The sequence below is a fragment of the Haliotis rubra genome, unplaced genomic scaffold (genome assembly GCF_003918875.1).
Source record: "Haliotis rubra isolate DU_JTF1 unplaced genomic scaffold, ASM391887v1 Scf123, whole genome shotgun sequence".
In the NCBI taxonomy this organism is placed as follows: domain Eukaryota; kingdom Metazoa; phylum Mollusca; class Gastropoda; order Lepetellida; family Haliotidae; genus Haliotis; species Haliotis rubra.
This window is the reverse complement of record NW_025765148.1, coordinates 96,559-111,294: the sequence shown is the minus strand read 5'-3', so window position 1 is coordinate 111,294 and position 14,736 is coordinate 96,559. Positions and strand designations below refer to the sequence as shown.

General features: G+C 39.2%; 2 protein-coding genes across 2 annotated transcripts; one reads left to right on the top strand and one right to left on the bottom strand.

Moving 5' to 3' along the window:
• Positions 1-325: 325 nt before the first annotated feature.
• LOC124266048 (NIF3-like protein 1) lies at positions 326-9,188 on the bottom strand. The gene is made up of 5 exons (XM_046700859.1): positions 8,457-9,188; positions 7,362-7,512; positions 6,337-6,472; positions 5,229-5,355; positions 326-1,455 (listed from the first exon to the last, which is right to left on the bottom strand). The coding sequence occupies exons 1-5, from the start codon at positions 9,085-9,087 to the stop codon at positions 1,184-1,186; spliced, it is 1,317 nt and encodes a 438-aa protein (XP_046556815.1). The 5' UTR covers positions 9,088-9,188; the 3' UTR covers positions 326-1,183.
• A 62-nt stretch (positions 9,189-9,250) lies between these two features.
• Positions 9,251-12,815, top strand: LOC124266049 (NAD-dependent protein lipoamidase sirtuin-4, mitochondrial-like). Its single transcript, XM_046700860.1, has 4 exons — positions 9,251-9,501; positions 9,548-10,258; positions 10,733-10,876; positions 11,685-12,815. The coding sequence occupies exons 2-4, from the start codon at positions 9,581-9,583 to the stop codon at positions 11,832-11,834; spliced, it is 972 nt and encodes a 323-aa protein (XP_046556816.1). The 5' UTR covers positions 9,251-9,501; positions 9,548-9,580; the 3' UTR covers positions 11,835-12,815.
• Positions 12,816-14,736: the final 1,921 nt, after the last annotated feature.

Genomic DNA, 14,736 nt, shown 5'->3' with positions numbered 1-14,736 from the left:
GTCCTTCCATTTGTATGTCAAAGTATGCAAAAGATTGGTTGACACGACGTGTAATAGTATGTCCTCAGACTTTTGTGTACTTGTTGCAAACATGAAGATTCTGATTTTATTTTGTTTCCTTTTGAATCACCCATCCAGATGTTGCCATTTCCTCAGAATCTCTGGCAAGATACAACATTTCAGTATTCATGGATACATCAAGTCTCATATTCATGTTTGCAAATGTGAACTTTGCTGCATTAAAACATACATCCTAATGTGTCTTTGTTGTACATTAACATCATCAGGTGGAAGAGAAAACAATGAACCAAAATAGTCAAACCTATTGAGAGAAACATCAGATTTTATTTGTGGGTGATATTGTGTATGAAGTATTTTTACAGTTCAAAATGTCTGCACTGTCAATAGTCAGTAAGACCAAAAAGATTGAAAGGGAAGTGAAGGAAAACACCCATTTGTTTCATTTGACAGTTATGGCTTTGAATGTTGCAACAGACAGTCTCTCAATCATAGGTGTTCTTACCTTAATTTGAGTAGTACATAATGTTTGACATGGACAATTACTGATCACATCGTTGTACACCTACAGTGTTGAAATTCATTGGAGTAGTACCGGTATATGATGTTTTTCAACATTGTAGATGTATCACTTGTTTCACAAAACGCATAAAAAACCCAGTGAAAGCAATTTGTGCAAATATATGTTCCTTGATGAGTATGGCAGACATACTGTGCAGTATGTAAGTCAATAGATGATTTTGTCATTGTTCACCACTGCAGTCAGCCATATTGTCGCTATATGAAGGAAGCCAGAGAATATACAACCCAGGCTGGACCATTTAAAGACTGATACTGAGAGAAGCAAATCATTGCACTGGGTATATCACCATCTCAACGAAATTACCAAGCCTGACCACTTGATATATTAAGCCACCTCTTTCAACCCTTACAGGTTGTGGAGACCTATTTCAACACAGAATCTCAACAGGGTGAATATATTGGAAATGTACTGCAGTATTCTTCAGAATATTTCATTGCTATGAAATTCATTTGACAGAGTATTCCAAGGAATCACATTGACAACTGAAACACATATTACAACATATTACAACATATGACACACAGCCCTGTACAAGTAATCATGACTCCCCCTTGAAATATGTTTTGGTCTGTAATTTTGTTATTACACAGTTTTCAGTGGATCTGAGTCGGTCTCTGACACAAAGATCTGTACTTGATCTGACATTAGGCTTGAAAATTTGCCCTTCAGTTCTTTGAGATAGCCTCTCTCTGTGTTGCTGTGCTCACACAGAATGACGCTGATGCCGTTACTGACGGCGTTGAGAACATCATGATGTGACATCTCCCCAGTCACGAAGAGATCGGCCATGGCACCACGCAGAACGCTGGATCCGGAACCTGCACATACAGCCACGGAGCAGACCTTGTCCATGCCTGTACAAAGAGAATAGGAGTTTCAAATCTTGAAATTATTGAAAGCATGAAAGAAACATGAAAAATGCTTGCATTCATCAAATGTAAAAATATTTATCCAGTCATTCTGTCCCATGTCACTACACTTGATTAGACCAGGAACAGCCGTCAAAAGAAAACAAATTGCAGGTTATTCTGTAAGAGAAAATTAGTGGAGTGTATTTTCATGATATTGGGCCAGGTTATGATCAGCACAATATATATTCTCTATTCTTACCATGATATTTATCATACAGAAATGCATGAGAATATTGATATCTGTATAAATATCTGGCATAGCAATGACACAAATACCAAAACAAATCATTTGATAAACAATGTAGTGTTACAGTTCCTCAATGTCCGGTCATGCTTTATGTGGGACAACATCTTTATGGGTGGGACAACATCTTTATGTGTGGGACAACATCTTTATGTGGGACAACATCTTTATGTGGGGACAACATCTTTATGGGTGGGACAACATCTTTATGTGTGGACAACATCTTTATGTGTGGGACAACATCTTTATGTGGGACAACATCTTTATGGGTGGGACAACATCTTTATGTGGGGACAACATCTTTATGTGGGACAACATCTTTATGGGTGGGACAACATCTTTATGTGGGACAACATCTTTATGTGGGACAACATCTTTATGGGTGGGACAACATCTTTATGTGGGACAACATCTTTATGGGTGGGACAACATCTTTATGGGTGGGACAACATCTTTATGTGGGACAACATCTTTATGGTCGGGACAACATCTTTATGGGTGGGACAACATCTTTACTTGGGACAACATCTTTATGGGACAACATCTTTATGGGTGGGACAACATCTTTATGTGGGACAACATCTTTATGGGTGGGACAACATCTTTATGTGGGACAACATCTTTATGGGTGGGACAACATCTTTATGTGGGACAACATCTTTATGTGGGACAACATCTTTATGGGTGGGACAACATCTTTATGTGGGACAACATCTTTATGGGTGGGACAACATCTTTATGTGGGACAACATCTTTATGTGGGACAACATCTTTATGGGTGGGACAACATCTTTATGTGGGACAACATCTTTATGGGTGGGACAACATCTTTATGTGGGACAACATCTTTATATGGGACAACATCTTTATGGGTGGGACAACATCTTTATGTGGGACAACATCTTTAAGGGTGGGACAACATCTTTATGTGGGACAACATCTTTATGTGGGACAACATCTTTATGGGTGGGACAACATCTTTATGTGGGACAACATCTTTATGGGTGGGACAACATCTTTATGTGGGACAACATCTTTATGGGTGGGACAACATCTTTATGTGGGACAACATCTTGATATGGGACAACATCTTTATGGGTGGGACAACATCTTTATGTGGGACAACATCTTTAAGGGTGGGACAACATCTTTATGTGGGACAACATCTTTATGTGGGACAACATCTTTATGGGTGGGACAACATCTTTATGTGGGACAACATCTTTATGGGTGGGACAACATCTTTATGTGGGACAACACCTTTATGGGTGGGACAACATCTTTATGTGGGACAACATCTTTATATGGGACATCTTTATGGGTGGGACAACATCTTTATGTGGGACAACATCTTTATATGGGACATCTTTATGGGTGGGACAACATCTTTATGTGGGACAACATCTTTAAGGGTGGGACAACATCTTTATGTGGGACAACATCTTTATGGGTGGGACAACATCTTTATGTGGGACAACATCTTTATGGGTGGGACAACATCTTTATGTGGGACAACATCTTTATGGGTGGGACAACATCTTTATGTGGGACAACATCTTTATGGGTGGGACAACATCTTTATGTGGGACAACATCTTTATGGGTGGGACAACATCTTTATGTGGGACAACATCTTTATGGGTGGGACAACATCTTTATGTGGGACAACATCTTTATGGGTGGGACAACATCTTTATGTGGGACAACATCTTTATGGGTGGGACAACATCTTTATGTGGGACAACATCTTTATGGGTGGGACAACATCTTTATGTGGGACAACATCTTTATGTGGGACAACATCTTTATGGGTGGGACAACATCTTTATGTGGGACAACATCTTTAAGGGTGGGACTACATCTTTATGTGGGACAACATCTTTATATGGGACAACATCTTTATGGGTGGGACAACATCTTTATGTGGGACAACATCTTTATATGGGACAACATCTTTATGGGTGGGACAACATCTTTATGTGGGACATATTTATGGGTGGGACAACATCTTTATGGGTCGGACAACATCTTTATGTGGGACAACATCTTTATGGGTGGGACATCTTCATGTGGGACAACATCTTCATGGGTGGGACAACATCCTTATGTGGGGACAACATCTTTATGTGGGACAACATCTTTATGGGTGGGACAACATCTTTATGGGTGGGACAACATCTTTATGAGTCGGACAACATCTTTATGGGTGGGACAACATCTTTATGGGGGACAACATCTTTATGTGGGACAACATCTTTATGGGTGGGACAACATATTTATGGGTGGGACAACATCTTTATGGGTCGGACAACATCTTTATGTGGGACAACATCTTTATGGGTGGGACATCTTCATGTGGGACAACATCTTCATGGGTGGGACAACATCCTTATGTGGGACAACATCTTTGTATGTGGACAACATCTTTATGGGTGGGACAACATCTTTATGGGTGGGACAACATCTTTATGAGTCGGACAACATCTTCATGGGTGGGACAACATCCTTATGTGGGACAACATCTTTATGTGGGACAACATCTTTATGGTTGGGACAACATCTTTATGAGTCGGACAACATCTTTATGGGTCGGACAACATCTTTATGTGGGACAACATCTCTTTATGGGTGGGACATCTTCATGTGGGACAACATCTTCATGGGTGGGACAACATCCTTATGTGGGACAACATCCTTATGTGGGACAACATCTTTATGGGTGGGAGGGACAACATCTTTATGGGTGGGACAACATCTTTATGCGGGACAACATCTTTATGGGTGGGACAACATCTTTATGTGGGACAACATCTTTATGTGGGACAACATCTTTATGGGTGGGACAACATCTTTATGGGTGGGACAACATCTTTATGCGTGGGACAACATCTTTATGGGTGGGACAACATCTTTATGGGGACAACATCTTTATGGGTGGGACAACATCTTTATGGGTGGGACAACATCTTTATGTGGGACAACATCTTTATGGGTGGGACAACATTCTTATGCGTGAGACAACATCTTTATGTGGGACAACATCTTTATTCGTTGCAGACCACTTCTCCAGACAAAGTGTCTGTTTTAAAAAAATACATCGAAAGATAGTAATAGTAAAAGCAAACATGCATGAACACGCACACATGCTTGTCACAAAGTGAAATAATTTCACCGTGCCTTTCATTGAAATCGATCATAACCCATTCAGCTTCTGAACCCCCAGTATTAGTTTGTGAATCAATGTTTCCATTAAACATAGTCGTTTCATGTACGACTGTTCAGTTTACCTTTATGAAAGTGTGTACACTTACTTCTTATCATAAACCTGTTGGATAGAAAACCAAATGCATCCGGAACAGATTTTAACTCTGCCACTGGCATTGAATAACAACGTAATCTAGAAACACAGAATACACAATTTAAATCATAAACTTTAAAGATCCACCCATCCTGGTCACTGTCTGTATACTCACCAGATGCAGTTGCCAGACGGACGTGCTCCAGTCCCAGATGTGTCTTCACCCTTGCCACAGCTTCACCAAGACTGAGGGGTGAAGTCAGTTTTCCCACACGACCCATGCCATAACCCACTAGCGGAACCTGACACACAAAACAAGTGGCCAACTGTTAGTGACATTTGATAAACAGGATTACTTCACTGCCAAATCTCCCTTACATATATACTCGTGGTTCGAAATGTTGAAAGTCACCCTATACAAAACTGATAATTCTATCACAAGTACACTAAGTGTCACATATCTCAATGGTATGGATAGTTGCTGATAAATATAACATTACCAGCGAATTTCAACTGTCACTTTTTAAATATTTTTCAATATACTTTTCCAGAAATCCGCTCTTGAGGTGGTATCGATGAAGAAAACCCCAAATGCCAATCATGAGTCAAACATAAAGAAAGAGGGTAACAAATAAAATAAACTCTATTCTTTAGTGATATTAATTTTACTTCATATTTTCAATCGTTGTAAAGATCCCAAAACTGAGAGAACTTTTTGTTCTTTTGATAAACTGTTAAAGAGCTGTGCATAAATAAATCACCATTAAAACTCAGAAGCCAGTCTGGCTTGGGATATTTCACAATCTTGAGTCCAAATGAAAATTTGCTAGCAACAGGCTTAAGGGCAAGTGCACTGTTCCTGAGTAGGGCTGCAACGATTCGGTTCGATTAATCAAAAATCGAATCTGACACCTTAGTTTCGATTTTTTTTAACCATTATCGATATTTGAATACCTAACAAATTATTTTCACACAGTCAGAACAAAAGTTTGACTCCAACTTGAGCAGTTTCAAGTGCTGAAATAAGGTGAAACATGATCGGTTGAAGCCTGGCTAATTATCCAATGAGAATTGTTGTTAGTAGACATCGCCAGGTTGACGATGGATTTCATGCTAAAAACCCGACTCTGGGAGTTAAATGAAATCTGATGTTTTTACTTTTATGAAGAATCGAATCAAAACTGATGGAATCGAGGGTCCAATATCGAAAATCGAATCAAATCTAGGTCTGTCAACCCTATTCCTGGGTAATAATTCTAACCCAGGGGTTCTGAGCAACATACCTTCTCTATCTGCCGCTTCTCTATACTGATGACCGCTGGGTGAGACTGGGCAATGTCCACCAGACAAGGGACGTCACTCTTGCTGCAGGACACACTCACTCGGGTCACACCCTGTTCAGTTTTCTCATGTAATGCTCTGCAAAAAATATAAGCATTGGACAGTAAATTGAGCTTTAATTACCGTTCACCTGTATCACGTAAGTATTTAAGGCAAATAACTGAATACCACTGAATCATACAGTGTGATAATTCAGTAAGAGTGTACAGGGGCTCAGTTGAAAGTTTAGCACCCATCCAAATACTCCCCATACTAGGGAGCTGACATGACAAGCCAATCCCCATATACAGTAGAACACGGATATAACGAACTCCAAGGGACCAAGAAATTTAGTTCGCTATATCCGTTGTTCGTTATTCACATTTGACCGCCATCTTGGATTGTAGAGATGTAGACATTCTCAGACATTACCTATATCATGTTGATGATAAATATGAAGTTTATTTTTATAATAAAATTGAAATAATACAACTACAACTTAAATAAATTTATTTTTTAATGAAAATGCAAGCTTACATTTATAATGTCCAGATGTTAATTAATTAATGACCATCAAACAATGTTCATTCACCGCCAACTAGATTGATGTATACTGTACCGCTAAGTGGCTGAGCTGACACTGAGTGAGTTCGCTAATCACGTCGTTAATTGGGTCTTGGGGGTAGTAAATCAGTTCGCTATAGCCGTTAATTCGCTACTCACGAGTTCGTTATTCACGCATAATTTCAATGATATTATAAAGGACTGTTGACGGGACTTTTAAATTTGTTCGCTTTATCCGTGTTCGCTATAACCATGTTCTACTGTAACAGAGAGTGATTGACAATGATTGATATCTTGAGTGATGATGCCTGACATCAGTTTACGTGGTTGACCAAACACGCTATCCATTAAATCCCTTTTACGAACAGCACAGGTTGATGAGGACCTTTCTCCTGAGGCCTCAAGAGTTGTTGTGTTTACTCACAAGGGACTTGTGATGATTCTTCTGGGTATAGATTTGTCTGTGACTGCTTGGACAAGCTTGGTGGCATCAGCTGTTTCCAGGACAATGTCAACCTGACAACCAAACTCCCCACACGCCTCGCTCTGCTCCACCGGTTTAGTGCTCTTCGTGTCTACAATACAGTAAACTATGTCTATAACAAACTTACTTCTGTTTCTGTCAACAAAATGCAATGTCTAGAGTTAAGAAATTAATCACTAAGGGGGTCATTGATTTTGTACATGACATGCAGGGCGGGTTCACATACTTTGTACATAAAGTTTAGGGGGGTTCATTCACATTGTACATGCTTCTCCATGAAAATCATCATCACCCCCCTCCCCTAGCCATAAATTATGCACGGTTCCTAATAAAGGTTATAATGCTCATAACAAAGTAATGTTATAACAAACTCAAATGTGAAGTCCCTTTGGCCACATGACCTATATCATAATGTTACAATGTAGGTAGACGTATATTTATAACAAAGAAATTGTCGGATAGTGTATCTTGCAGGGCAATCAGACAACCAAATCTGGGCTCAATTTTGCTGACCCTGCAATTTTTATGGAATTTTAAAAATTGTCCCTTTGAAAGTAAAGGTTAGTTTCCAGAATGTGAATGCCAAGCTTTACCATGGAACAACAACAAAATCCACAAGCTGATAGAACATGGTGACTCCTGCCTTATCCAGTGTGATACAAGTCAGTTTTATACCGGCAACTATAATCTGGAACCATTCACTACCATAGCTTAGGTTTCAGTCGGATTTGAAACACAATAGAAAATATCCAATCTTATACGTGTGTGCTATATTATGGAGAAACAAAAGGGAATATGTCACTTTTAAAACAAATCTATTGTAATTAATGAGTGAGTGAGTGAGTGAGTGAGAGAGTTCAGTTTTATGCCGCACTGAGCAATATTCCAGCTATATGGCGGTCCTTGTAATTAATGGGTGCATGGTATTTATCATAATAGTAAATAGTAAAAGCCTGTCAGCACATCTGTCAAACACCCTACAACTGAGCTAAATATAATGATGGTGAAAGAGAAAAGAACTTTCCTAATTCTCACCAAATGCACTGATCAGCCAATCATTGACTCCTCCACTGAGAGCGTCATAGCATGTATGTGGTGAGTAGATGGCGATTCTTTTCTCCAGGCACTTCACAATGAGCTTCTCCTTCCAAGACTTCTGCGTCAGCCTCTTCATGGGGGAGAAAATTGGGGGATGGTAAGACAGAATCAAGTCTGCATTCTTCTCTATGGCCTCATCAAGAACAGCTGGCGTCAGATCATTTGTGAGTAGAATCGTCCTCACGTTGTGTGGAGCTGAGGGCTCTGTAAGGAGCCCCACATTGTCCCAGCTCTCGGCCAAACTTGTGTTTGCAAATTCGTTAAGAATGTTCACAACCTTTTTTAGTTCCATTCCTTCAAGAGAAGTATGTAAGAAACTCTTCTTGAAGACGCAAGGTAGAAACTGTTGCTGGAACCGGCTTAATCTTGAAACGTTTATGTACCGATACGTATAGATGTGGCGTTTACTTTGACAAAAAGTAGCAGCACTCTTAAAATTAGTGGTAACAGGTGCGCTAATAATGCCTCTAGTAGTGGGCGGGCGGTAATCATGAAGTACAGTCGCTACTGCACTGACAGTTGGCGAGTTACTGACGTTTGATATATACCTTAAGGACTGCAAATACATTAAAATTGTTACTTTAAACAATCACTTTTACATAAGTCACAAGCATCCCGTCCACCCTCACGATTTGTTTTGGTTGCCTTCACGTGTTTCCGGTAAGTTTAGGTTCCTTACAGCGATGCCGCTTAATCGTGGTTAGAGAAAGGTGACACGCGCTGAAATGGAGCTTGCTGCGACTGGGAAGATAACTCTAATGTTTTCATGTAGTGACATTGAGCAGAGGTGTTGTGTAAGGTTCAAGAAATCGAAATAGTGTACATCTTCACATGTATATGCTCAGGAATTCGATTGTTAACTTTGAAGAATTCAGTAACACATTTTATCACGAACTGTTAAAGTCTGTCCATGTCAATACACGTGACAAAATGCTACTCTCTTGGTTCTTGTTTTGACAAAGAATTATTTAGTTGTCAAATACATTATGCTTTAAAAAATCGATAAATTAGGTAATTTGTATTGAGGTTAAAATCCTCGTTTTGAACAACACTGGAAAGAAATGTCAGTATTAAACTTCACACTCCCTCACAAGAGTTCCAAGATTCTGAAATGCTGTCAACTGTGCCACAGACAATTTTCTAATTCCCCCAAATTGGCATCAAAGGTCGCAGCATCAACAAACTTTGTTCCAAGCAGCCAACCAGCCTCAGAGCAAGAGATCGACTCTTTACAGCAGTTCATAGACAGAAGTGAACGCCTCCTTGTTCTAACAGGGGCTGGAATCTCAACTGAAAGTGGAATTCCGGACTACCGATCAGAGGGAGTTGGTCTCTATGCCACTAGCTCCAACAGGCCTGTACAATATATTGACTTTTTGAAAGACGCCAAGATCCGTCAGCGTTACTGGGCAAGGAATTTTGTAGGATGGCCTCGGTTTTCTTGCTTTCTGCCAAATGAGTCGCACTTGACTTTAAGTTCTTGGGAGAGGAAGAGGAAGGTGTCATGGTTGGTAACACAGAATGTTGACGCGTTGCACTATAAAGCTGGCAGTATGCAGTTGACGGAGTTACATGGGAGTGCACATAGGGTAGAGTGTCTGTCATGTCAGAAGGTGTTTCCCAGACATGAAATGCAGGAGATGATAATAGACAGAAACCCTAAATGGCATGCAGAGTCTTTTGAGATGGCCCCTGATGGTGATGTTTCCTTATCTGCAGAACAAGTCCAAGGATTTCAGGTAATGGCTTGGTTTTTCTCAGATCATAATTAGTAATCATCAGATTTCCATCCCTCTCTGACCAAAGATATAGCCTCAAGCATGTTATTGTATCACATACCTGCAGATGGAAAACATCAAATTGGTGAGATGCATTCAACAGGGAGGGGGTCTGGTACATTGACATTCAACAGGGAGGGGTCAGATTGACAGGAGGGGTCAGATACATTGAACAGGGAGGGGCAGGGCTTCACAAATTTGATTTCTTGTTTCGAAAGTGCAAAAGTGTTATCACTATTGACTAAAATATCCAGGTGTATCAAGGTATTTCAGGTGAAATGACATCTTAGCAATACCACAAAGCTAAAAAATTCAATGCTGACACTTTCTCACCTTAGACAAATCTCTAATTGCATAATCTAATTTAACTGTTACGTTCAATAGATCTTTTAGCATCGCATGTGAAAGCTTAGCACACAATCATATATCTTTAAGGTGCCAGCATGTGACAGCTGTGGGGGTGTTCTTAAACCAGAGATAATCTTCTTTGGTGACAATGTTGCTCGAAACATTGTGGACTTCGTCTTCAGAAAAGTCTCTGAAAGTGATGCGGTGCTTGTCATTGGTTCATCATTAGAGGTATGTGAATGTACTAGATCTAGATCATGCCAATATTGTTCAATGTTCCAAAGTCATGTTAGGTGTTTAAATCAGGGATCAGGTAATGAGTCTGGTAACGTTCAATGCGCAGTTGCGTGTTTAAATAGGAGATCTACCTGTGAAAATCCAGGTTAGAATTAGTTTTCAGTCACCCATGCTTGTTGAAAGGGGCAACTAATTGGGTGGTCAGGATCGTTGACTTAATTTCACCATTTGCAAAGATCAATGCTCATGACATCATTCACTAGACTATCTCATCCAGTCTGAATTATTTACAGACTGCCATCATATAGCTGGAAAATAGCCAAGAGCAGTGTTAAACAATAAGGCCCCAAAAAATAAATGTTGTGGTTCCGATTTCCTACATTTCAGAACTAGGGTAGGTAGGTAGGGGTTGTTTTTTTTCCCACAAAATATTTTTACACTACACATGTGTCAGAAAATAAATTTAATTTGTTATGTGGTGAGTAAAATCGTTAGGCTCGGCGGGAATATTTAGGGTCGGTCAGGAAATCGGAACCACAAGCTTTTTTTTTTTAGGCCTAAGCAAACATAGAAATAAGGATTATGTAATGTCCAAAGCCCTGTATGATGTTTAAATAGACATAGATGTCGAGGTCTAAAATAGGGAATGGGATGAACACAATGGCTTCTTAGTGTTGCAGCGAACTAGTTCTCCATTGTTTGGTAATGTATATTTGTATCAGGTGTCACTATTTTCATGCATTCCATGCCAATATGTAACCTCATCTCCATGTTATTCTGTTTGACTGATCTAATGTTTCAGGTGTATTCTGGGTATCGATTTGTCAACAAGGCTCACAGCCTGAGAAAACCTGTCGCTATTGTCAACATAGGAAGAACAAGGGCAGACAATCTGGCTCAGCTCAAGATATCAGCTAAAAGTGGTGACATATTACCTAAAATACAAGTGTAACACCTCGGGCCAGAGTGAGAAATATTCTCAGTATTTTAAAATGAATATACTTAACATGCAGAGAACATTCTCAGGTGAGAGTTAGTATACACTAACTGAAAAAACACATAAGCTGGACCATTACAGTACAGAGAAATAATGTGTATTTGCGAAGTCTTACCATTTATTATATAAGTATATTTGTTATTTACTTATGTCTTTTTATCATGAATATTCCATTTTGAACTTACAGGGGTAACCACATAACAGTCAATTTGTTTCAATAGTTAAACAGAAAAGTTTAGCATAGAGCGAAGAGAAACTGTTACTTTAAGCTCTGATGTTTGTCATAACCAGACAAATCAGTGTTATATTTGGATGTTTACTCTCATGCAGTATTATGCCACTGACATACTTCCTCAATTGTATTTTACTTTGTTGCTAAATAGTAAATGGTTATTTTAGTGGAGCAAAAGGACTACAGGAAATATGAGTGGATGTACAGTAAGGAGCCTCTTTTCCTGATTAGTCACAAAAATGATTGTTTGTAATTTATTCATATTGTCATTGTAAATGGTAAAACTGTCATGAAAATGTTTCATGTGAAAGCTGCAGTCCTTGAGAGAGCTAACTGAAGATTCCTGTTTAGGTCAGTTTGAGAGTAATCCAAAGTCAAAAGAAAAAGGTTTTATGAATATTCTAGATTTGAGAGTAGCTCTAAGAGAATTCTGATTATTATCTACAATTAGTAGTATCTTTCAATTCTGAGAATGTTACTAATTACAGCCAGTGGTATATTCATTGTAATAAATGATCAACCTTTAAAAACATCTTTATGTTATACAGGAAGAGTACTTCACGAGCATCAGTCAAGGGAGATAACTATCTGCAACATTCTTTATCCCTCTTGTGTAAGCTCACATTATGATGAAATGTGTTTTTTATCTGAATTGTTTGGTGGTACGCTAATAATGCAGTTGGGGAAAAGTGCTGATCCTTACAGGGTTGGAAATAACTTTAAAACTGCTAGTGTTCTCCGGTACAGTGGCACATGTAAAATCACTTGCCCTGATAATTTTTCCTCTATACCAGCCGTTTTCTTGTTGATTTTTTAAAATAAGCAACATAATTAACATTGGAAAGTCAACTGGACACCTGTACAGTGTGATATACAAATTTGCTTGCCCGACAGAAAAAACACTGGACTCAGACGTCGGGCAATGGGTTATTTCCACCCCTGTCCTTAGCTAGCCAATCAAAGAGGAAACTCATGTATGTGGTAGGTACAAATGTATGCTGCCGGATCAGGAAGGATAGCAATAGTCTATGCACACCAAACACATTTCTTTATGCTGGTATTTCTGGCTGGAGGATGATCAAAAGCACTGAATACATAATTATTGATCATCATCTTTGATCTTGAGTTCTCTTACGAATTAATAGGATGACATGGAAAACAAGGACATGATCTGTGTGATTGGCAGTTTAGAAGAAGATGAATGATAAGAATAGTATAACACTTTATGGATGACAACTTCTTTATCATATTATGATGGGACATTTCAGTGTAGCTGTCTAGAGTGCTTGACAACAGTATAAGAACCTATACCGAAACATCACTCTTGCACCTGTAAATGACAAACTGAACCAGGTTTCAGTCATAAGTTCAAAACAGTAATCAACACCTTTCAAAACATATTTATTGCACAACCCAGTACTGTCAACAACCAGGGTTTTTGTCCACAATCATCATCTAGACGACATCTGTATCTTCATACTTACTCATCTCTTCACTTCATGCAACAGTCAGTTGAGTGGTACCACAATGGTTAAAACAGTCAGTTGAGTGGTACCACAAGTGTTAAAACAGTCAGTTGAATGGTACCACAAGTGTTAAAACAGTCAGTTGAGTGGTACCACAAGTGTTACAACAGTCAGTTGAATGGTACCACAAGTGTTAAAACAGTCAGTTGAGTGGTACCACAAGTGTTAAAACAGTCATCTGATTGAGTGGTACCACAAGTGTTAAAACAGTCAGCTGAATGGTCAACTGACCATGTTAAAAACAGTCAGTTGAGTGGTACCACAAGTGTTAAACAGTCAGCTTGACTGGTCAGCACAAGTATCACATCAGTGCCAGTCTGTTGAGAAGGGTTATGAGCTGAATGTTTATGCGATGCAGGGCTTAGACACCAGAAGCTCTTTGGTCAGCTTGACTCACTGACTGACTGACTGACTTTTTTACGCCGCTTTTAGCAATATTCCAGCAACATCATGGCGGGGAACACCAGAAATGGGCTTCACACATTGTACCCATGTGGAGATTCGAACCCGGGTCTTTAACGCTTTAACCACTAGGCTACCCCACCGCCCTGGTCAGCTTGAGCCTTCAGTGGTACACCTAGAAACATATCCATGTCGAATCTGGGATTCCAACAAAGACCATTGGTTTGTGGTAAGCATAAGGGACACAATTCAGCAACTCCAACATCTTCAACAACTGGCCTGACAGTGAATTCAACAGTGTGATATTAGAACTACATAGAATCTATATCCATACCACAAGCTGCCAGTCATACCATCCATATCGAAAGACTCAGTGATAAGATGCATAACAAAGATTTTCAAACAAATGATCCGATAAATCTTGCAACAAACATGTCATCGTTTTGGGGTGGTGTCAAGTAAATCAGAGATGCCAACCCTAAAGTGTTACAAATAGTAGTTTCAAAGATCAAAATTAGCAGATTAACCATCAAATTAGTAGTCAACTAAATACTTAAAATTATGATGGATTCTGAGAATGATGATATGACACTAAAAAGAGTGAAGCTTTAATTTCACATACCTCCAACAGCAGATTTCATAATTATCAGCATTACATTTCTTTTTGTAAACTCTTTTTGGCGAAAATGTATTTAAT

Coding starts and splice junctions, on each gene's coding strand:
- LOC124266048 (XM_046700859.1), bottom strand. CDS start 9,087: ATGTATTTGCAGTCCTTAAGGTATATATCAAACGTCAGTAACTCGCCA. Junction 7,513..8,456: donor TTGGCTGATCAGTGCATTTG/GTGAGAATTAGG, acceptor ACTGTATTGTAG/ACACGAAGAGCACTAAACCG. Junction 5,356..6,336: donor AGAAGCGGCAGATAGAGAAG/GTATGTTGCTCA, acceptor TTTGTGTGTCAG/GTTCCGCTAGTGGGTTATGG.
- LOC124266049 (XM_046700860.1), top strand. CDS start 9,581: ATGTCAGTATTAAACTTCACACTCCCTCACAAGAGTTCCAAGATTCTG. Junction 10,259..10,732: donor AACAAGTCCAAGGATTTCAG/GTAATGGCTTGG, acceptor TATATCTTTAAG/GTGCCAGCATGTGACAGCTG. Junction 10,877..11,684: donor TCATTGGTTCATCATTAGAG/GTATGTGAATGT, acceptor CTAATGTTTCAG/GTGTATTCTGGGTATCGATT.